This window comes from Stenella coeruleoalba (genome assembly GCF_951394435.1).
Source record: "Stenella coeruleoalba genome assembly, chromosome: 16".
Classification (NCBI taxonomy): Eukaryota; Metazoa; Chordata; class Mammalia; order Artiodactyla; family Delphinidae; genus Stenella; species Stenella coeruleoalba.
The window spans coordinates 57,558,901-57,582,141 of record NC_137162.1 but is presented as its reverse complement, the minus strand read 5'-3'; the positions used below and the strand labels follow the sequence as shown (position 1 = coordinate 57,582,141).

The 23,241-nt window shown below is 46.8% G+C and overlaps 1 protein-coding gene across 1 annotated transcript in view; it reads left to right on the top strand.

The window, feature by feature from the left end:
• Nucleotides 1–11,558: 11,558 nt before the first annotated feature.
• The window catches only part of LRMDA (leucine rich melanocyte differentiation associated), a 1,307,794-nt gene continuing 1,296,111 nt past the window's right edge, over nucleotides 11,559–23,241 (top strand). Inside the window, exons 1-2 of the mRNA XM_079899924.1 lie at nucleotides 11,559–12,095; nucleotides 17,979–18,079. Coding sequence (XP_079756050.1) covers nucleotides 12,066–12,095; nucleotides 17,979–18,079 — 131 coding nt within the window. The 5' untranslated portion in view covers nucleotides 11,559–12,065. The remainder of the gene's footprint in view (nucleotides 12,096–17,978; nucleotides 18,080–23,241) is intronic.

Here is a 23,241-nt window from a genome sequence, read left to right as displayed (position 1 = left end):
AGAAAAGGCACAAATGAACACTTTCTTTTGGCCATGGCTTGTGACATGCAGGATCTTAGTTCCTGGACCAGGGATCGAATCCATGCCCCCTGCAGTGGAAGCACGAAGTCTTAACCACTAGACCACCGGGGAAGTCCCACGAATGAATGCCTATTAAAACGAGGAATAAAATGTCCAATGCTTGTATAGTCCTTTCACAACCAAGATTTCCCTTAATCATCACAACAATCCTATAAGGCATGCAGTGTTACTCCCATTTTACAGATGAGGAAACTGAGGTTCATAGAGAGGGAGTCATTTGAATTCCAAAGGTCAGGGCCCTTTCCTGCCTCACAATGGCCTCCTTCAGCTTTCAGAAATTCTGGCAATGCCTCCCTCCTGTGCTCTGTGATGCTCAAACACATCATCTTTGCTAGCCCAAGTCAGCATCCCTGCCAGCTTTCTTTCTGTGTGCTCGTGGAGCAAGCCATTTGAAATATTTCATTAAATGAAAAAACGGGTTATGAAAGAGCAATACATGTCACCTAGGAAGCAGGCTGTGAGGTGCGACCAACCACTGGTCATCGCAGGGGGTGGGATCGTGAGTGATTTTAGCTTTCTTCTTGCCTACCTGTGGTTTCTACTGCAAACATTTATCACCTTTATAAATCGAGATAAAACAATACAAGTTTTGTTTGTTTAACGGAGGCGACACAGCAGCGCCGTTAGAACTCTCTTTGCTCCCTTGCCCCTCCCAGTTTCCTTTTACTAAAACATGCTCCCAGTCAGAGGCAACCTCTTGCCTCTCCTTCCTTCCTTCCTCCAGGCGCTGAGCCAGGTGGGCAGAGGCCCGTCCCTGGCACTTTGTTAGTCACAGGTTTGAAGTGCAGGGGAGGGTTGGGGAGGGAGGAATGATTGGTGTGGGGTGGGAATTTGGGGATTCTTTTATCCCCTGCATCTTAAAGGCTGACAGGCTCTTGAGGGGTGGAAATGACTGGTAATTAGTGAACCTTCTCCCTGCACGCTAAAGACACACTTCACAGTCTGCGTGACCTCTGCAGCTTGGTGAGGCTTTGTTATGTAGATACTCTTAATTGGGTGAGTCACTTACTGCAAACAGCTTTGGGAGAGAGCACCGTGGGCTGTTTCAGGGAGGCTTCCTACCAGGGGTTCTAACTCAGGAGTCGGGGATGCTGGCAGCAGTGGCCTCTAAGTAACTCCACCGCCACTGGTAGAAGTGGTCCCCACATCTGGGAGTCAGCATGGTGAGCTTTTAGGGGGAATATTAAGTGTTGGTCTTTGTCGTCCTCCTCCCTCTGTCCTTCTCTTCTTCCCAGTTTATAGATGGCCTATTCTGGGCAAGGCTGGGAATATCTTGAGATATAAACTGGGTTCCCTACATTCAAGGAACTGATCACCTAGTTGGGAAGACAGGGACAGAAATAAATGTACATAACAACACCAAATAGCAGGCATCAATGCCAGGCACATGGGAGAGGCCATACAATGGTGTTTCAGACCCCGGAGCAGAGAGCTGGAGCATTGGAGAAAGCTTGCCAAACAGGTGAGCAGCACTGGGAAGGGGTTTGGGATAGGGGCTCCCCAGGACGAGGAGACTTTATGAACAAAGGCATCGCCAGGTCACTGTCACACCCAAAGTCCTGGCTTGGCTCAGGTATCATATGCACAGAGTACAAGTGGGGGCGTGATTCACCAGGTCCTCAACGTGCTGCGTTTACATTATTGTCACATGCTGATGTTGATCCTAGGGTGTCCCATCTGCTGCGTCCCTCAGGAGGGCACAATGCATGTAGACTTAAATGCATCAAGTCCCCCTGCCCCTCCCCATCAGGTATTTCGGTGAATGGCGCCATCTTGGCTCCCTCATCCTCGACTCCCAAACAGACATCAAGTCTTGGCAATTGGGCTGCAGTCTCTTTGCAATCTCTCCCTTCAGGCCCTCACCACCCTTCATGCGAGTGGGGCTGCACTTTCAGAGCTTGTGAGGACACTTTCCTGTGCTTGCTCTCCCCCTCCTAATCCATCCTCCCCACAACTGTGAGACCAGTTGCCCTCCACCACAAATGTGACCACTTTACTCCTACTGTGGTCACGGTTAGGCCTGTATCGCTCTTTATGATCTGGCCCTTGCCTGCCTCTTCTGCGCTCTCCCCATCTGCAAGGTCACCAATGACCTCCCTGTTGTTAAATCCAGTGGTGAACTCTCTGTCCTCAATTTACTTGACCTCAAGTAGCGCTGGACAAGTTAATCACTCCTTCTTTCTTTTATTCCAACATTTTATTTATAAAAAATTTCAAACTTCTAAGAAATTTAAAGAACAGGATAATGAATGGCCAGGTCCCTTCCCCTAGACTCTTCAGCTCTTAACATGTTACCATGTAACATGTACCCCCCCACACGCATGGACACACACACACTTTTTTCCCCTTGAACCATTTGCAAGCTGTAGACATCTTGATGTTTATCTTAATTTCTTCAGCTTGCATCTCCTAAGGAAAGAACACCTCTTATGAAACCACAATACAATTACCACACCTGAGGAAAGTAATGTTAATTTAATATCATCAGTAATATCATCAAATGGTTCCAATTTAAATATTCCCAATTGTCCCTAAAATGTGTTTTTAGCTTTTTCCTCAGTTCCAGTAGCTAATAAAGGATCATGCATTGCACTTGGTTGTCATGTCTCTTTAGTCTATTTTAATCTAGAACATTCCTCCCTACCCCCTTTTTTTCCCCTGATGATATGACATTTTGGACAGTCTGGTCCCATTCTCTCTCTCTCTCTCTCTCTCTCTCTCTTTATTGAGATATACTTGATTTACAATATTATGTAAGTATAGTGATTCACAAATTTAAAGATTATATTCCATTTATAGTTATTATAAAATATTGGCTGTGTTCCCTGAGCTATACAATATATCCTTGTAGCTTATTTGTTTTATACATAGTAGTTTGTACCTCTTAATTCCCAACCTCTATCTTACCCCTCCCTGCTTCCCTCTCCCCGCTGGTAACCACTAGTTTGTTCTTTTATATCTGTGAGTCTGTTTCTTTTCTGTTATATTCACTAGTTTGTTTTATTTTTTAGATTCCATATATGTGATAACATAAAATATTTGTCTTTCTCTCTGATTTATTTCACAAAGCATAATACCTTCCAAGTTAGAACTGTTGTCTTGAAGGATGTTCCACTTTTTGGATTTGTCTGTTTCCTCATGAGTAGATTCTGGCCAAATGTTTTGGCAGGAATAGCATGTGGGTGGTGTGTACTTCCTATTGTATCACACCAGAGGTCTGTATTGTCAGGTTGTCTCACCCTTGGAGATGCTAAGTTTGAGCTCTTGGGTAGGTTGTGACTGCCAGATCTCTTCACTGTAAAGGTATGTTTTCCCCTTTGTAATTTATAGGCAATCTGTGGGAGGATGCTTTGAGACCATGTGAATTTCCTATTCACCCAATGCTTTCAACATCCCCTGATGATCCTTGGCTGAATTGGTCATTATGTTGGAACTCCATCTCTTTGATCACTTTCTTTTCTTGGTTTCTAGGGCCTGACTTGCTTTTGGTTTCTCCTTACCTCTGTAGCCGCTCATTCTCAGTCTCTCTGTGGTTCCTCCCCTTCTCCTTGACCTCTGACTGTTAGTGCTCTAGGGCCCAATCTTCAGATCTTTTTCATCCTCTCTCGTGGCTTTCAATGCCATCTGAAAGCTGAGGACTCTGAAATTTCTAACTCTGGTACAGATCTGTTTCCTTCACTTTCATATGCTCAGCTTCCTCCTTGACATTTCCACTTATATGTCTCAAAGTCATATCAGACTTCTTAGGTCTAATGATCCCCTGATTCCCCACTTCCCCTAATCTGCTCATCCATTTCAGTGTGACAGCTCCATCCTTCTAGTTGCTCAGGTCAAAATCTTGGAGTTCTCCTTGATTCCTGTGTTTCTCATACTCTCCATGTCAAACCCATCAGGAAATTCTGTTGATGCCCTCTTCAAGATATACCCGGGTGCTGTTCCCTGTCTCCAGGATTCCTGCCATAGCCCACTGTTTGGTCTCCCTGCTTCTGCCCTTTCCTGTCCCTGGTCTGTTCTAAATACAGCAGCCAGAACAATACTTACAAAATATGGGTCCTCTGCTCAAGCCTCTCCATCTCATTTGGAGTGCAAGCCCAAGTCCTAACGCCAGCCAATCAGGTGATAGACGATCTGCCCCCCCCCATCCCCGCCCTACACTCTGCCCCATGATTTCATTTACTTTTATTCTCCCCGTTGCTTACTCCACCCCAGCCACTCTGACATCTTTGCTGTTTCCCAAACCTGCAAAGCAACCTCCTGCCTCAGGGCCTTTGCACTTGCTGTTCCGGCTGCCTGGAACATTATTTTCCCCCTAGATGTCCACCTGGTTCTCCCTTGCTTCCCACAGGTCTTGGCCTAAATATCACTTTCTTAGTGGGGCCTTTTGATCCCCCCGTCTACCCCTGGCACTTTTTATCCCCCTTCTCTGCTTTATTGTTCTCTCACTTAGCACCACCTGACATACTCTGTATTTATTTGTTTGTTATCTATCCCCCTACTGAAAGTGAGCTCCACAAGGGTAGAAACTTTGTTTTCTTTACTGCTCTGTCCCCAGAGTAGTGTCAAGCATACAGCCAGCACTCAATACATATTTTTGAATAAATGAATTGAATGAATGAATTTCCAGTACCTCAGGAAAAGTTATAAACTCTCTGGGTTCCAAGTACCAACAATCTCTAAAGTGTCTGCATTGTCTACTGGCCAGTAGTAGCTATTGTAGTAGATGGGCGGCCAGGGTGTGTCTCGGTTTGGGGTTCAGGGCTCAGATCATAGCCATGAGATGGAACCCGTGATTCTCGCATTGGCATGTGTCTCTTGTGTATGCACTTACGTGTGTGTTTGTGTGCATTTGTGTGTCTGTGACAGTCTGTGCCAGTGCAGTCATGTATCAAGGTTAGTGATTCTTCTGCAAGAAAATTGCAGATGCTTTATAGGGCTGTAGAACTTTTGTGTGCCTGTGAATGTCTCTTCTTCCAGCTGCAGCATCTTGAGGTCTCAGCCCACCTGTGCTCTGGAGCCATCCAAAGCCTGATGCAGTTGTCCTGGGATACTCATCTTTCTGGCTGGGGTGACTCTACCCTTGGAAGCACTTGAATTCAAGTTCACCACTCAAGCACAAGCAAAGTGACAACACGACAACACAAGACTAAGAGAACGCTCATAGCTTTTGCATTTGCTGTTCCCTCTGCCTGGAAAACCCTTCTCCCAAGTCTTCTCATGGCTGGTTCCATCTTATTATTCAGACTTCAGCTCAATTATTGCTCCCCTTAGAGAAGCCTCCCCAGAACACCCCACAGCTGTCTGAAGCTGTGCGGTTTGGGCATCACAGAAGCATTGTGAGTGGGGCTGAGGTCCGGTCCATGCTCTGCTCATCCAGGATTTCACAGGAGAAAGGCTCTGAACTTCTCACAGAAACCTTGGACATTGTATCTAAATTAGCATCTCCACCCTGACTCTCTCTCACATTGTCCGCTTTTGTCTTCATAGCACATGTCAACGCTTTCTGAGATTATGTATTTCACAGACTTGAACTTACATTATTTATCTGCTTGTTACCTGTGTCTTCCATGTAAACCTCATGGGAGTAAGGACTGTATCTGTCTTGGTCCTTATTCTACCCGCAGTGCTGACACATAGTACGTGCTTACTGAATATTTACTAATGAGTATATTCGCTTTCCTTATTTTGGGGAGCTGTACATACTTACTTGTATTTTTATTTTAGTAATAAATAGCTCCTTAGATCAGTTAGTCTACGTTTAAGGAAACTGAAGATGTTAGGAGTGAAAGAGTCTCCATGGGCACCCAACTGGATAGTAGCAAAGCTAGGTCTTGAACCCAGGACTCTGGCCACTATAAGCCTTGACCAGCCATTCATCTGACCCTCAGCCTCGGGTGCTGGTGGTGCCAGGTGCAGCTGACAGCTGTTTTGCCCCTGGCTCAGAGCTGCAGAGAGAGCTGGGCTTCCTTTCGAAGAAGTGGGAAGAGACACTAAATTAATACTGGTAAATCATGCCAGAACCCTCGTATGCACATTATTATTATTGCCCCCCCATATATTCTAAAATAATCCCTGTAAATAATTATAAAAATAAATCTCAGTGACAAATTTTTTCTTTTATTTCCAGGAACACATTTATTCATCCTAATCTCTTCAGGGGTAGGACAAATTGGAGCACTGGGTAGTGAATACAATTTGCAAATAGGCAATATAAGTAGAGAGAAAATTAATATGTATTCCTCAGCACTCTAAAAGGAGAGGAAGAACATTAATAGCCATTTCCTTGCAGATATAACTTTGAAAATGTTATTTCTGATCCATCAGCGTGGGGCTCCACATGAGGAAAATGGTTACAACGTGACAAGAAGTGATTAGATGTGAAATGGCATCTTTCTGGCACTCCTCCCGTCTCTTTATCCTGTTCTTATTGGGACATAGGAGGAATCATGTTTTGTTCAGAAGATCACAGCTCTGGCCTGGGATTAGCTGCTCATTGGCTGGGTGACCTTGGGGAATTCCTTTCTACTCTCTAGGCCTTGGTTTCCATATCAGTAGCTGGATTAGATGAAGCAGTGAATTTGGGTTATCACAAATCCTAATTACTTGAAGGTACTTGAGAAAAATAGAGATGCTACGGCACCACCTACTGAATCAGAATGTCATTTTCTGAGTTCTATATATTTTTTTAAGTGACATGCTGAAAGTCTAATAATTCTTTTTTTAAAAAAATTTTATTGTGGTATAATTGATTTACACTGTTGTGTTAGTTTTAGGTGTACAGCAAAGTGAGTCATATTGAGTCAAAGTGAGTTATACATACGCATATATCCACTCTTTTTTAGATTCTTTTCCCATATAGGCCATCACAGAGTATTGAGTAGAGTTCCCTGTGCTATACAGTAGGTCCTTATTAGTTATATATTTTATATATAGTAGTGTGTATTGTCAATCCCAATCTCCCAACTTATCCGTCCCTACCCCCGCACCGGTAACCATAAGTTTATTTTCTACATCTGTAACTATTTTGGTTTTGTAGATAAGTTCATTTGTAGACTTTTTTTAGATTCCACATATAAGCGATATCATATGATATTTGTCTTTCTCTGGTTAGTTCCATATATTTTAATTGAGGTTGGGGGAGGTTCCTCAACCTCTAAGTGGCAGAAACTTTCCAAGCCAAGCTGGGATTCTGGAAGGGTAGTTGGGGCTTAGGCACTGCTCCCTTCTTCCCCACTGGACAATATAAAGTCGAACAGGTTCTTCTGGTCAAGGATCCCTTTCCCTCTCAAAAGTCCAATATGAACCCCTCTCCCCAAGTCAGAGATGACCTTGCTTCTGAGCCCAGCTAAGGACTTAGAGTATCTGTCAAGTTCCAGGCGAATTGGGGAATAAGATTGGTTTCTCATTGCTATTTTCAGGATTTGTGAAAATAATGCTAAGAAATCAGCAGATGGCAGTTTCATTTGTAAATTCTTTTTTTCCCCTGCCTTTTCCACGCCAATCTCCTCCTCTCTTTGTTTTTAATTACAACGTAGTATTTGCATGTTGCAAAAAATCACAGAAGCAAAGCAGAAGCCCCTTTCCCACTCACCTTCCCCATACCTGCTCACTTCCCCACTCCTTGCTAATGTTTGTATTTTAGTAGAGAGACAACAGAACCTTTTAAGATCTAAAGAGAAGGGAAATCTGAGGCACTGAGAATTAATAATGATAATAATAATTATGATAATAGTAAATAATAGCAATAAACTAACATCTGTGCGACGAATACTCATGCCAGACATTATGATTGCATTCAATATATATTAAAATTTTTAACTGTTCGGATTGGGAGAGCGGAGAGGTGTTTTGGAGTATAGATCATCCTCAAGCCCCTCACATGTGTGCACAGACTGCAGAGGGGGGCCTGGAAACCTTCCCTCTTTCCTACACTTCCCAGACTCCTTCTTTTAGGCTGAAAGGAGGCTGCTTCGGCAACGAAGAGCATTTTGTATGCAGACATCCAGCTTTTTTTTTTTTTCATTGAAATCTAATGTGGTGAGTCTGAACTAGGGGCTGGGGCGTGATTAATTACAGCAACCATCTTAACCTGCTCGGGCTGAGCCTGAAAGAAACGAGGTCAGGCTGAACAGAAATTCAGGATAGAGAGGAATGCTAATAAAACTTTGTTAACTGGCCCTGTCTTTCTTTCAGCTGCTGATGCACGGAGTTGGAAGATTTAAGGAATCAGTTCCTGTTTCGCTGGTTCTGGCCGACCCCAGAATCAACTCCCTTGATTGGAAATAAACAGGATCTTCCTTTTTATCCCCAGGAATGTGATGGAGGAAGGACTCTAGGGGAAAAGGTCTCTTCTGCCAAAGAAGAAGAATAATAACAAAGATGACAGTGGGAATAAAATATTGCCCTCTTCATCGAGGGCAATAAGGAAGTGTCTAGCTATATGTGTTGAGCCTTCTCACTCTCCATATATGCATGTTAGAACTCCAGAATTCAGCCCAGGTTTGATCTGAACTCTTTCTGTTCTGTGGTCCTCTTGAGTGTACTATACATGTTGGGCTTCATGTCTCAATTTTGGTTTCAGAAAACAGGATTACAATTACAGCATTTAAGCTTGACATAGTACTGTAAATGTCTAAGCATGAACCCCTCCTAAAGGGTATATCTCTGTCATGTGTACCCTCAGCGCCTGGCACAGTGCCTGGTCCTTGGAAGCTGGGGCAGAGGGGCTATGGTATAAATGGGGTAAGGCAGGGGGTGCCTGCAGCTCCCTCTCTGTTGGCTGAGGAATGGGGTGAGGGGACTGAGGAAGAACTCGGATGACTGCATGAACTTTCCCTTTCCCTCAGTGCTCCTGGGGCAGGGGCAGGAAGAGCTGTGTTCAGGGAGGAACCCCAACAAGACTCATTCCCCCTGTTGACTTTTGTAAACTCCTTGTATTCCAAAGGACTCATTTGCCCACTTCTGGGCCAGCTGTATCTCAGCTTGCTCTCTCCCCTCCCAAGGGGAGGACCATGTTACCTAAAAAACCTTACCTTTTGCTATTTCTTTTTTTCTCTCCTTTATAGTTTCCCTTCTTTCTCTCTTTCTTTCTTTTTTACCTTTTGCTATTTCTATTAAATTTTCCTTTTTGCTCAAGAAAGTGATGAGGTAGAAAAATGTCCCCTCCCCACTCTTCCAATCTTCCTTGGTCCAGGGATACAGATTCTTTTTCTCCTTCTCCTCTCCCTCCCTTTTGCCTTCCTTCTCCTTGTTCCTCTGTCATGAAGACTAACTTCCCAAAGCTGAGCGGAGTAGGGAGAGGTGAATCCAGTCTGTTTCTAGAGAAGCCCTCCCCCACTACATTCAGTAAAAAAAAAAATGTTTACTCTGCTCAAGAATTTTCAATAGCTCCCTATAATCATCAGTTTATATTCATTTCTGACATTAAAGTCCACTTTTTTTTTTTTTTTTTGCGATACGCGGGCCTCTCACTATTGTGGCCTCTCCCGCTGCGGAGCACAGGCTCCGGACACGCAGGCTCAGCAGCCATGGCTCATGGGCCCAGCCGCTCCGCGGCATGTGGGATCTTCCCGGACCAGGGCATGAACCCGTGTCCCCTGCATTGGCAGGCGGACTCTCAACCACTGTACCACCAGGGAAGCCCTAAAGTCCTCTTTAATCTGAGCTATCTTGAACTTTATTCTTTGTGATTTCCCAATTCCCTCTTCCCTACAGTCAGCTGGCCTTCCTGATGTGTTCACTTAGTGGAGACCAGAGCGGTTGGGGAGGCATTCTAGGCAAAACCAACAACTAAAAGGTGAGCAGAGGATGGGAGAAGCAGGAAAGGAGGCAGGAAAGGTAAAGGTTGATGGGATTTAAAAGATCTTGAGGGAAATTAGTTTGATGATTTTGGGCTCAAGATTTGGGGCTGTATTATTAGATTGGGAGGAGGCCACTGAAAGATTTCAGGTAGGGTCAAATCGGGCATTTAGAATGATCTCCCTGGGGCTGTGTAGAGAAGGGAACAGCAGTGAGGGGGTTTGGAAAGGTGGCAAAGATCCCTGCTCACTTTGGTGTCATTGGTGGATAGTAGGGTCTGCAGAACAGACCTTCTATGCTCAGAAGACACAGCCGTGTATGGAGGCAGGGGCGTGGGTGAAATGACCTCAAGCACCCTCCTCCTGGTAGGGGGAAGGGGTGGGGTTCCAGTTTCATCTCTGAGTAGGTGTCAGTTTATTTCCACATGTTCTCTCCTTCGGGTCAAAGCCCATCTAGAAAGGGCAAGGGGAAAGTTCCCCGGGGCGGGTAGAGAATCACTTCCTCCTTTTCAGGCAGGAAAGGCAGACAAAAGTGGACAATGGACTCAGAGACGGTGCATCCAGCAGAGAATGAGGGAGGAGCCTGAGGGGCTGGCCTGGGGCAGGAGGCCTCAGGAGATTCCCTTTGATCCCCCTTATCTCTGGAGGGCAAGCATTCTTTTTTGGCCTGTGGGGCCTTTTGTTGTAAGCATTTCCTGGAACCCACCAAGGTAAACACAGCCAAGTGTGTGTTCTTACAGCTCCACTTTGCTGTGTCCGCTCCTCCCAGCAGAGAGAAGGGCAGGCGGGTCAACCCCCACGGTCAACCGCCACGTTACAGTGCGTTGGCACCAGGCCTGAGAGATAACCATGACGGCCACAAAATGCTGAACCAATATCATAATCATCACCGTCAGCTGCACAACCAGGGCCTTCTAAGTGCTGTTTAGACACAGGGACCAATGAAAAGTCCTGTGAACACCCCCTTTGATGGAGATGGGGAGCTGCAATCATCAATAGGCCTACTGAGTTGAGGTCCCTGGAATGCCTGTGAGATCTGGAGCCTGGTGCGTGAGGATCCAGTTTTCCCTTCTCTATTTGAATGGTGCCTATACCCATTGGTATGAAGGGAGCAGGATGGAAAGTCTAGTTAAGGCCGGGCTGCCTCTCAGCTGCAATAAGGGACGGCTGATAATGTGACATTGAATTGGATTCTGGTGATAGCTTTGTGCATCCTGGTGCTGGAGGTATGAAGGCAAAAATACAGAGAAAATAAGGGTACTTTCAGTTGAGAACAGGCATGAGCTTCCATTTACCCGTCCCCTGGGCCTAACTTCACCCAGACAGGAGGCAGCAGGGGCTACCCCTCACTTCCAAGTGAGGCAAAGGTGTGTGTGCGGGGCTGACCCCATGGACGACTTCCAGCCTCACATTTAACATTTCCCTGTGAGAAGAGAGAATAAGGGACGCCTGAAATTTGGGGACATCATTCAGCTCTTCTTCCCAGGGCATATTCCTGTCAAGTGGGGTGTTATTAGCTGAGCCAGTGGTTTATTTATAGAAAAATTCAATTCCCTCCTGCTCCCCATGCAAATGGGAACTCCACCCCATCAGGTGTCCTTTCAATCTCTCAACTCCCCTCTTCCCCTCAGAGTTGGGGACAGGAGTTCCCAATATGCCCCTCCTCCCTACAGTTGAGGACAGTTATGTAATCCGGATTGTGACATGGAGGACAGTCCTGGCTCTCCACACGCCCCTGGCTAACGGCTGCGATGGGGAGCCCGTGATGGGAGACCTCCCTGCTTCTCCATCCCCCAGTGCGCCCCTACCAACGCGCCAGGGCTCTGGGCATGAGATGGGGCTGCTATTCCTGTTGCCCTGACCCTTCCTGAGCCGTAGGGTCCTGGGGCGCCCGGGGGCGGGGCACTGGGAAGCCTGGCGGTCTCGCCAGTGAGTCGGGCGCGGGCGCTGCGGGCACCTGTTGCGGGCGCGCAGAGCGCTGAATGAGGCTCACCTGCGCGAGGCCCGGCCCAGCGCGGGCGGCGGGCGCACAGCTGAGCCGAGGTTCAGACGCCCGGCCCGCGCCTCGGGCTTCCGCCGGGTCAGCTGACCACCCAGTGCGGAACTAATAGCCGGCCCGAGCTGCCCGCCGCCGCCGCCGCGCTTCTGCTCCGCGCTCCGCACTCGGTATAGCGCGCCCGCCCCGTCGCCATGGCTGGGCTTGTGGTCAGTGGAGCTCAAGTAAGTCTGCTGGGGCCACCCCGCGCCCGCCTCGGCACAGTCGGTCGGGGGAGGGAGCCCTGGGGCGGGCGGCGTCCCGAGGTTAGACGGGGCTCCCTGCCTCACTGCAGGGGGCTGTGTCGGCAGGTGGGGAGTGGCTCCATGCCCAGGCCTACCCGAGTTTGGTGAGCACAGGCTCGGTTTTGCGCCTGGCACACCTCCTGGGTGGGAGGAGAGGGGAAGGCCCCCAGGTCGCCCGGGTCCCCTCCAGCCCCAGCGCTCACTGACCAGGGGCCAGCCCGCGGAGCTCTCCATCAGGCCGAGTGGGTAGTACGCACAGCCCACGGTACTTTCCCGGGCCCACAAAAAAGTTTTCTTTCATAACCAGAAGAAAAAAAAAGAACCTTGGTTAAAGAAACGTTTTAATATATTTGTCTGTACACCAATGCAGTTGTAGAATATAAATTGTAGCTATGGGTTTTTATTTCCCCCCCCTACCCCACGGAGGAAGGAATCTATGAAAGACAGTGAAAATCATGATGCATCCCTGCAGGCGCTGGGTTGGGGGGTTTTGCTGCAGACTTGCTCCGGCTTCTGACCAGAGGCCCCTAATCAGAGGTGGGTAGAAGGCTACAGTTCTCCAGTTTTATTTTGGTCCTGATTTCTTTAACAGGCGTCCATGGGAAATGGCAACACTGCAGTTTCAACCCGAGGTGATAGACATCCAGCTTTACTTGCTGTCAGCGCTGTAGTGAAGCCTTAGGTGTTAGTCATTGCTGGAGGGATGGACTCAGCCATTATGGGGACCAGGTGCCTTTTACTTGCTGGAGAAGCCAGGTGTCCCTTTTAAACTCTGATTAAGCCAGCCCTCCTCCTTCCCACCTTTCCCTGCACACCCTAGAGAAATGGTTCTGAGGAGTTGAGGCTCTCCCTTGGATTGCCTAAGGCATGTAGTGTCAGGCAGAATTAGATTTTGAGGTTACTTTTGGGCTAAGGGAATGTTTCCCCTTCTCAGAGTTCAGAAGGGAGCAGACCAGGGAGGTACCAGCCTGGGAAGGAGGTTAAAATGATGTATCATATTTAGCAGGCAGGGAAAAGGGACTTTCTGGGAGTTAACAAGGCTGCTGGGGGAAGGGCTGGAGGAGAGGGCCTCTGCCCAAGCAGGGTCCCTGACCCACCAGAACCTAGGTCTCTGCATTTCAGACCCATGGTTCTCTGGTAGCTTCTTGCAGCTTCATGGAAGACTTGGCAGTGGGGCTGCGCCTTCCTGTGCCTCCCTTTCCCTTTCTCTTCCCCTGTTTCCCAAACTTGATTTTTTTTTTTTGGCGCCCCTTGATTTTAGCACATCCCAAACTGCCCAAGGACATTCACTGACCTGTGGGTGAGGCATTTTGGGCCCTTGGGGACAGTTCTAAACAGATGGAGCTGCCAGGGAAGGAGCGGAGCAGGCAGGTTGGGGAAAATGCCGTTGGGTCATTAGTGCGCCGTATTCTAAACCTCCTACATCAGTGAATCTGAGTGGTGGCCCTGGGGTTAGGGTCTTTTTAGCATTCTCCCCCTTGCAGCCATTATAAGGTACAGCACCTTGGGCTTCCCTGGTGGTGCAGTGGTTGAGAGTCCGCCTGCCGATGCAGGGGACACGGGTTCGTGCCCCGGTCCGGGAGGATCCCACAGGCCGCGGAGCAGCTGGGCCCGTGAGCCATGGCCACTGAGCCTGCGCGTCCAGAGCCAGTGCTCCGCAACGGGAGAGGCCACAACAGTGAGAGGCCCGCGTACCGCCAAAAAAAAAAAAAAAAAAAAGATAAAGCACCTTGAATGTGTATTACATGGTACTTCTCAAACTTGGGATCCTTATAAAGGGGGGAAAAACCCCACTTGCCGTGAAGTCCACAGTATTACTGTTTTTTATTACAATATTGCTTAAGTATACAAACATAAGACCAGATAGAACTTTTTCTAAGTTCATATTTAGAGACTTACAAGCCCCAAATAAAGGGATGGCTTAAGTGTAAAGATGAAAACCGTAACACCCATAAAATTAAACAATTTAATGAGATGGATGATGTTCTGCTGAAACTTGGTCACTGCTTTCAGTGCTGCTGTAGGCTGAGGGCCATCACCCTGGGTTTGAGGAGTTGCACAGACCTGTACCACCACACACTCGGGGATGAGACGGTCCTCCCTACACGTTTCTCTGTAAAAATCTTTTAACATGGATCTGACTCCATTTGGTCTTCTTTTGGCTTGAATGCATCATTTATATTCAGTACGAAAGCCTCAATCTTCCTTTTCCACTAGCTTAGGATAATTAAAGTAGGGGCATTAATACAAGTGCAGGTATAAATGCAAACTTGAAATTTGGGTACTGAAATCTCACACCCGAAAGGCATTGGAATAAGAAACCCCTGCCACAGGGATATTGGTCTGATTCAATAACTATTTACCCAGTGGCCACTAGGTGCCCAGGACAGGGCTGTGTACTTTCAATATGTAAACTTATCTCATTCCTCAATTTTAACTTACATTACAGGGTAATATGTGACTCGTGGGGCTGTTTAATCAGGGTTGACTAGTTAAGAGCCAGGTGGTAAGCTTTTAATAAATGTTAGTAGTTACATTATTCTTAACACCTTTGGAGGTGGTTCGTGTTTAACTAGTTTATAGAAGAGGAACAGACTCCGTGAGATTGTGACCCATCCAAGATAATACAGCTAGTAAGTAGCAGCACAGGGACCCAAACTCATGCCCAGAGCTGTTTCTACTCTCACAGAGCTTCCAGTACTGTGAACTTAAAATTAAGAATCCCTCACCCCTGGGTGGGGGCAGGCATCCTAAAATAATCTCCTCTCAGTCTGACTACTATGGAAAAGTTCAGGAGCCAGACCATCCCAACTGCAAAGAGAAACCCTCAGTGTTCTGCAGTTTGGTAATTTTCTGCAGCTTCTGCTCAGAGGAGCTGGCTGTGTGTACATCTGCGTATCCCACCAAGACATTCTTATTTTTCCGTCTGGTGTTCCTCACTGTAAGGGTCTTGAACTTGATATGTTTTCATTTCCCTGATAATGGTGTCCTTTTCTGCCACGCAGGGTAGAAGTCTTGGGGTGCATGTTACATAAGGTAGGCAAACTAAAAGTACGAAACTTTGTCCTTCAGTTCACTCAACATCAAGAGAATTGACTAAATGCAATGACCTCTCACTTTGGATGGGCTCTTCTGTGCCATTTAAGATCTCTTAAGCTCTGTATTCCTTCTCTTGTTTGCTGAAGATGCAGACTATTTTTGACCTGGCTCTTCTGGCTTCCTGTTTTATGTTAGGTGGTCCCATGCTCCAGAAAGTTTCCTGACATCCTGAGAGGTCATGTCTTCCACTCAGGAGCACTTCTTGAATAAGTTTCTCCTCTCATTATGAGTGTTGGTTGCAGTGCCTGGCAGTGACTGCTTGCTGCTTTGAAGCCTTTTCCAGCCAATTGGAACCCTTCAACATGGTTGACTTAACTCACATCTCAAAAAGCTTCCAGTTTACCGTGAGGGTGGTCTAAGCATGCAGATGACTTATCCAGTTGATTTTCTTACGAAATTTTGGAGACATGGTCTGCATCTCTGTGGAATAGGAGCAAGTTGTGCTTTGTTTAGTTCTCTGGGGATATTGTGCTGTTAAGACCATGGAGTAAAACAAGCTGATGGAATCCTTGTTAGACATGTAGTGAATGATCCGAATGCTTCATGGTGATAGCTGTCCTTGGTGTTTGTTTGCTCTGAAGTGGAATCCTACAGGAGAAAAAGGGGAGCAAATATCCCTCTTTCCCCAGGCTCTGACACTCTTCTGGGGCCTTCCACACGGTGTCATGAGGTAGCTCTAGACCTTTCAGCTAGGAAAACTCATTTTGAAGCCGAAACTTGATGATAGATGCACCCCTGGATTTTGTTGATGAAGAAAATCCACATCCACGTGTGGATATTTAAGAATTCCATGGCCTGCATGTTGGAAGTCCTTATTCCTGGTGCAAGATGTGGTCCAGGCTCTATCATTAAGAAAGATGTGTTATAGTGGGCAGGCCTCTGGAGTCTCAGTTTCCCTGTATAAAACATGAGGCGTTTTGATTGAGTCCCTACTAAACTTAGCCCTTGATGACCCAATGAGGAAAGAACTCAGTTCCTACATTGAAAGCTCAGCCTCTCTGCTTCATATATAGCAGAGGTCTTGAACGATTTTGATGTGTACAAGATGGTGGTGCATTTTGGGTGAAAGGGATGGGTTTTCAGGTGAGCGCCTTGGGCCTTGGGACCAATGTGAACATATAATACAGAAGAAGCTGCTGATGGAGTAGACATTTGAGTGATGGAAATCCCTAGATTCTCCAGTCTCTCCTTAGTGTATAACTTCCATCTCTGCTTGGAAGCAGAACTTAATTTGTTACACAAGGAGTTCTGAAGAAAGATGGGTCTCGTGTAGAAAGGGGAGAGGTTATCATATTGAACTTACAGCTCTTTAGTTTCTAGCCTGTATCTTCCTAAGTCAAAATAATTTTATTGGAGTCAGCTATTTTTCTGTCCTTTATCCCCACTTTGTCTCCTCCAGGAATGAAGTTACTGAAGGAGAGTGAATACACGATGTTGTATCGTCAACGATGGGCCCCTATTGGATAAGACAGGGTTGAGAGATGACCTGAAAAATTGAGGGTGCTAGGGTGCAGCGTGACTTGTATTAGATTGAGCCATATGAAAGTACTGTTGTGTAGTTCTACAATGATCGAAATATTAGTAATTCATACAGTTTAACCCAGTACCTGAGGATGCAAGAAGGCCACCATATTCTTGTTCTCAATTAGGAATCATAACTTCCCCACCCCCCTGGACACCTCTCTCTAATTCCAAGACATCCTTGTCTGTATGTGTAGAAGAATGAGGGTTTGCAGGGGGAAAGGATCAAGGCTACAGCCACGAATTTCTGCCGAGCAATTGGAGGTAGGGTCCTTTAGTGGGAAAGCGTCATGTACTGTGATCCACTGGTCACTGGTTTGTCTTACTGGTTTTGGAATTAGTTGCCAGTCCTTCCTGCAGTGTGCTATCTGTAAAAGTGAGTTTCAGAAACTCAGTGCTTGGAGCAGTGAGAAAGCCCTCTGACCTTGTCACAGCCAGAAGTTTTGGGATCAAATTTCAGTTCAGCCTCTTAATGTTTGGGCACACTCTAGGTAAATAATAATAATAATAAAATAAGTAAAAGAATGCCTGAGGGAGCAGCTCTGCAAGCAGAGTGGGGTTGATTGCCAAAGGATCCCTGGAGGACAGGGTCTTGGGAGCTCTGGCCACCCATCGTTGCCCCGTCGCCTTTGAGTCAGCTTCGTTCAGAGTGTGGAGGACATTTTATACACGATGGAAATAGGATGGGATTGGCGGTCTGGGGAGGTTTTCTTGTCCAACCCTATTTGTTCCAGCACCCTGCAGGTTGAATGCTGGTATGTGCATCTGCTCTGTCTTTTATGAGGTAATGTGCATCGCAGGGTATTTGGGGGAGGGTGGGAGCAGAGGAGGGGAAGCAGGAGAGCCAGAGGGGCAGCTGTTGGGAAGGCCCCTGAGCAAGAGGCTGATTGCTGTGATTATACCAGCGTGCTCTGACGTTGGGTTTTTTTGGGGACATCTGAATCAGGGCAATTTCAGTCCAGTTTCCATTGTGCTGGGATTAGTCTCCATCATGCTAAGTGTACCAGCAAAGGGGAGCTGTTGGCAGAGTCCCTGAAGCCCCCAAAGCTGATTTGATCAGGAAAACAGCCACACGTGGGGCTTCTCGTGTGTGAAGCGTGTGTTTCAAGTTGCGGAAGCAATCATCGGATCAGTGACGCAGGGTTGTGAGCAGCTGGGTGATTTCCGTTGGCCACAATTGTTTCTGTTCCATTTAATTTCCAGGTGTCCTACATAGGCCAGGACTGCAGAGAGATTCCAGAGCACCTCGGCAGGGACTGTGGACATTTTGCAAAGAGGCTTGATCTGAGCTTTAACCTTCTGAGGTATGTAACCTTCACAAGATGCAGACCAGGCCTGGGAGGCCCAGTCCCCCTGGTAACGGCCTGCAGATAAAAGTCAGACATCCCAGCTCTGCATAGGGTACAGGGCTGTGAGACCTGTGGAACCGCACCCCGAAGGTTTGACTCTGCTTCACATGGTTCTCTGCTCCCCTCTTTGCGCCGGTGAAAAAGCAGCAAGTGTGAGCATCTCACATGTGTCACGAGAGGGCCGTCAGCGTCACTTTGTTCTTTTCCTTTCTCACTGATGTCCGTGCAGACGAGTTAGGATACTCTTGGGGAGAAAGTGAGGTAGAACCAACAAGTGCTTTGGGGGTGTTGAGGAATGCTTTCCTGGATACCTCCATCGCCCAAAGATTTGCCAAATCCCAGGTAGAGTGTTTTTGTGTGATGGAGTCTTTGCCTTTTTATGAATTGGAACTTTAAATATTTGCAATGATGATTTCTCCCAGATGGTATTTCAAAGTAATTCCAACACTGTTGGCATGGGGTAGGTGGGAGGGAAACTTGAACAACTGTTCCAAACTTGGCAGAGAAGGTAAGTGTGATCGTCTGTATTATTCCAATGGAGAAAACAGACAGTTGTTTCATTTCTTCCTAAAAGATTTTGAATTGAGACTGGCTTGGGGGCTTCGGGGAGGGAGCTAGGAGGTTCTTGGAAAGCAGGTATCAGTGGGACAAATGGGCAGGGATCTGGGTCGTGGCTTTTCCTAACGAGGTGGTTCCACACAGAGGTTTTTCCTAAGTGTCCCCTTTAGAGCCATGCTGTCCTGGGAAGGGAACAAACTGTCTCAAGGTGGAAGGAGAGGTGAAGAGCTGGAATCCCACCCCGGGGCTTCTGTACTTTCCTGCTTCCATGCTGTGGAGTGTCTTCTGAGTCGGGACACTTGGGAATTATGGATTCCAGGGAAGATGGACAAAATTCAGTGCTTTAAGGCACCAGAGGGTAGAGGGGAGTTGAAGCTAAGCCAGCAGAGCTTCTTGGGCTGGTGCTCAGGAACTCACAGCGGAGATGCATGGGCTCCAGGGAAGGGGCGTCCAGGGAGTTGTGTTGCAAGAGAGTGGGTGCTGTGTGCTTTCTCTCCCTGACTCCCAAGGGGTTTGTGTGCTTCTGGAGAGATGTGGAAACTGAAAAGTTGCAAAGTAATAGTGATGAGAGGATGCCAAACAAACACTGACTCTAAAGAAACAAAGGATGGTTTTTGGTCCCTACCCAAATTGGGGACAGAATACACAACCTGGACTGGACAGTGCCTGAGACACGGGTGCCCCTTGAATAGCTCCCCAGGACAGACTCAGGCATAAGCGTTCCTTGGGGCATCAGAAGGAGTTCTTCCCATGTGACCGGCCTCCAGGGGCTTGGGGCTCTGTGGCTCAGCGGGTGGCTGCTTTGCTACTGGGAGCCCGGACGTGGGTTTCAGGAGGCTGGGCCCTGTGAGGGAGCGCGTGTCAGCAATCACAGGTCATGGGACTGGGCTGCCAGCTCTGAGGAAACAGCCGTCTTTGTCATGCTCCGGGCCCTGCCTCCCTTTGGCAAAGAAGGGGCTGGAATCCTGGGAGGTGTGTGTGTGCCGAGCGAGCTTGGTGGCGAGAAGGGGCTCTTGGCTCTGAGGGGCTGGATCTAAAAGGATTTATCACAGGAAATGACGGGTCCTGGAGGCAGGAACATTTTGTGAGAAGGAGGGAGAAGAGTTAAGATTTTTATTAATTTTTGTTGCTGTTGAGGAGACAGATTTCTGTAAGTGTTGAGTTTGAGGAGTGATCCCTTCTGGTCAGGAACCTGTTCTTACCCCTGTTGTAGTCCATGTGTGGATTATAGCTGGGTTGGGGCAGGGATGAAGTCTAATGGAAGGGTTTATATTAGGACTTATAAAGTCAGAGGTGTTACAGACCACAGTGGAGAAAAGTAACCCTGGCTTGACATGGTTATGTTGGGATTGGCTCATCTTTGATGGTCTTATTAAGCTAACTCGGGGGCAAAGGGAGGTGGCACTATTTTATCTTGGGTGTCAGAGGAAGATGCAAGCTTACTCAGGCCCTGGTCTCTACCTCCAGCTGGATAAATATTCGGAGACGACTTAGATGCCTAACTAATTTCTCTTAAAAAAAAAAAAAAAAATGGGGGAGGGGAGAGAAGGAGGAGAAGGGAGGAGGAAGACGATAAACTTACCTTCCAAATAGACGGGAATGTGACAGATGTCACTAGCCCACCAGGCTGCAGGGATCATCATACCCAAAGGAAATACTGTGAATCCCCATCCCACCTTCTGTAGAAGGTTTCTTCCCAGCCCTGCCTTACTGTTTCCATGGAATTTGGGGGAGCATATCACCCTGTATTTGCTCTCTGCCTGGATTCACCATAGCTCCCTGTTCTAACCCTCTCCGCTCTATCTGCTGTTCTCTCTCTTGGCAGCCTGTCTGGCCCCACTTCGGACACCCCCTTCATCTCTTTGAAGCTGAACACAATGTTACTGTGTATTATACCAGTTCAAAGTGTGCTGGGGGCGATAGGGTGGTAATTGTTGGACGCAGCAGGAGACACACTGGAGTAGCATTGTTCCTGGAAATCTTCTGGGTACCCCCTTGCCCTAGAGACCTTCTCCCTGGCGATTCCTCTCATTAGGATCAGGTCTCCTGCATGTGACCAGGTGCCCCTCTTTCCCAGCCACTTTCTCGGCTTTCCAATGTCACTTATCTTCTTTCCAGAGCTGCCCTCAGAAACACAAAATTCTTCTTACTCTGTTATATTCAGAAAAATCACCCCTCCCCTCCTTTTTATAGAGCGTCTCTGCAGGCTTCCTTTTCTCATCCAAAGAGTCATATCCGGGTATTGCCTTAAATGGATGAGAGCCACTAATACAAATTTTGCTAATCTCATAAATCACAGAATCAGCTGCAGTCTGTGCTTTAGAGTACAGCTTGGTTTTAGGCAAGGAGTTCTGTTTATTCATTTCAAAATATTTAATACGTTCACATGGCACAGTCTTTACGGGGAACAAACATGCAGCCAGTGAAAAGAAAGTGTCCTTTACACGTAAGTCCTTTTGCCTCCTGGTTCCCATCTGCACTGCTAACTACTGGTAGTTGATTTCTGTCATCCTCCAGAGATATTCCATGCTTATACTAACATGAGAATTTCTCATGTGGCCAGATTTATATTACTTCTTGCCAAGATGTTAGTTAAAACGGAGGCACCAGGCTTCAGTTAACCACTTGTGATAGGGTCATCCTTCTCTGTTGTCAATTCATAGCCCATCATCGTTGTTAATTTCATTCATGAAAGTGATGTTTCTGCTGATTGTCTCTATGGCCACCTGTTCATGCTGGAGGGGAGTGTGGTTATGGGTTTAAAAGCTCTGAACTTTTATTTTTTCTTTCTGTTACACCTTAGGGTCTTGTCTCCTGCGTTAACTATGGTGACCCCATCTCTACCTCAGTTGGGTTGTCCAGTAGTAAACTATGCAGAAAGTCGTGGAGATTGAGACTGTCTTGCTTCTATGACTCTGTCCTGGAGGGAATTAAAGTCCCTGGGCAGTATGTTCTCTGTCGGGTTGGAAAGGGAAGCAAGACAAAAGGTCCAAATAAAATTTCTGGCTCCCTTAAAAGACTCAAACATTCCTTACCTGCTCTCTCAGCCCAGACCTCATTCTTCCTGTTATGATGAAAACCAGGTGAACTGCAATGACTGAACTGGGACCAGCTCTCTGGACATGATTCTCAGGTGTAGGGTCCTGCCATCCCCCCTTTAATGGGCATATTAGGTAGGTAACAGCCAAGAGGAGTGAAGTTTTGTCCCGTAAACTTAGATGCATTAATGATCATGAATCCAATGTTTACATCTGCATGACATTGTACTTTAGATTTTATTTTTTGAAGACAGTCTTGTAAATGATGAAACCAACAATGATCAATTTAGAAATCTTGAAAAACACAGAAAGGTATGACAGAAACCCTCTTTCTCTCAAATTTTCACTGATAATCTTACCACCCAGGAACCACCATTGTTAACATTTTATTGTCTTGGAGTCTTTCGTAATGCCAAATATTTTTTAAATGATGCTGTTGCTTACATTGTGTTGGAAGCATATTCCCATCTCAATAAATACTGCATTACAGTTTTTAATGGTTTCTTATTTCTTAATGTTGGACATTTAGATTGTTTCCAGATTTTTACTGTTATAAATATCTCTATTATAAATTGCCTTGTAATACTCATTGATGAATGTCTCTGATTAGTTGTTTGGGGCAAATTCCTGGAAATGGAATTGTCAGAGGGCCTTGATACAGATGGCAGATTGCCTTAAAGAGAGGTTATACCGATTTCTGCTACCAGGAGTATTTGAATATCCATTGTCCCGAACTCTTACTTGAACTCGTTTTTGAGGTTTTCATATTTTCCTTTACTTCTGTGATCAGTACAGAGAGTCCTCTGGTTCCTTGACTGAGCCAAAGAGATCTTGGTAATGAGTTGTTCCAGCTTTCATCTTCCTTCTCCCCTGACTGGGAAAGGGCAGTGTTCTCTCTGGTGGCCCGTTTCTCTCCCCCAAGGGCCTTGAGTGGGTTGGGTGGGTTGCCTGCTGAGCCTGTGAACACAGTGGGCAGAGCAGAGCTCCCGTGGCACATGGTGGTAAGCACGTCTGTGTCAATCTGGCAATAAAATTGAGAGGGCTTAATTGATCTATGGCAACAGGAAGCTTACGTTTTAAAAATCGTTGGCAGTCGTATCTTACCTAGCATCACTCTGATGAATGTACTGGATGGGAGAACTGCTTAGGAGAAACCTTCTTAGGTGGGAACTTGCTGCTTCTCTGGCTTTGTCCAGGATGACAGTGATGGGCTGGGGAGTTTGTGCAGCTCCAGCAGAGAAAGGGTGGCTCTGTCCTCCCTGCCAGGCAGTGAGGTGGGCAACTGGTACACTGTCAAATCTTCGAGGACGGACATACCACCGTGTCTATGCCTGTTACTAATGCTGGACAAGACTGGGCCTGTTAGTTTGCTGCTCAGTTGGGAAAATGGGCAGTGTAATGAAAGGAGCCAAGGCTTTGGGGTTAGGCTACCCTGGCTTGAAATCTTAGGACTGTCACTCACCAGTTGTTTAACTGGCCTTGGGCTAATTACAAAAATGCTGAGTGTGTAACTGTGTGTAA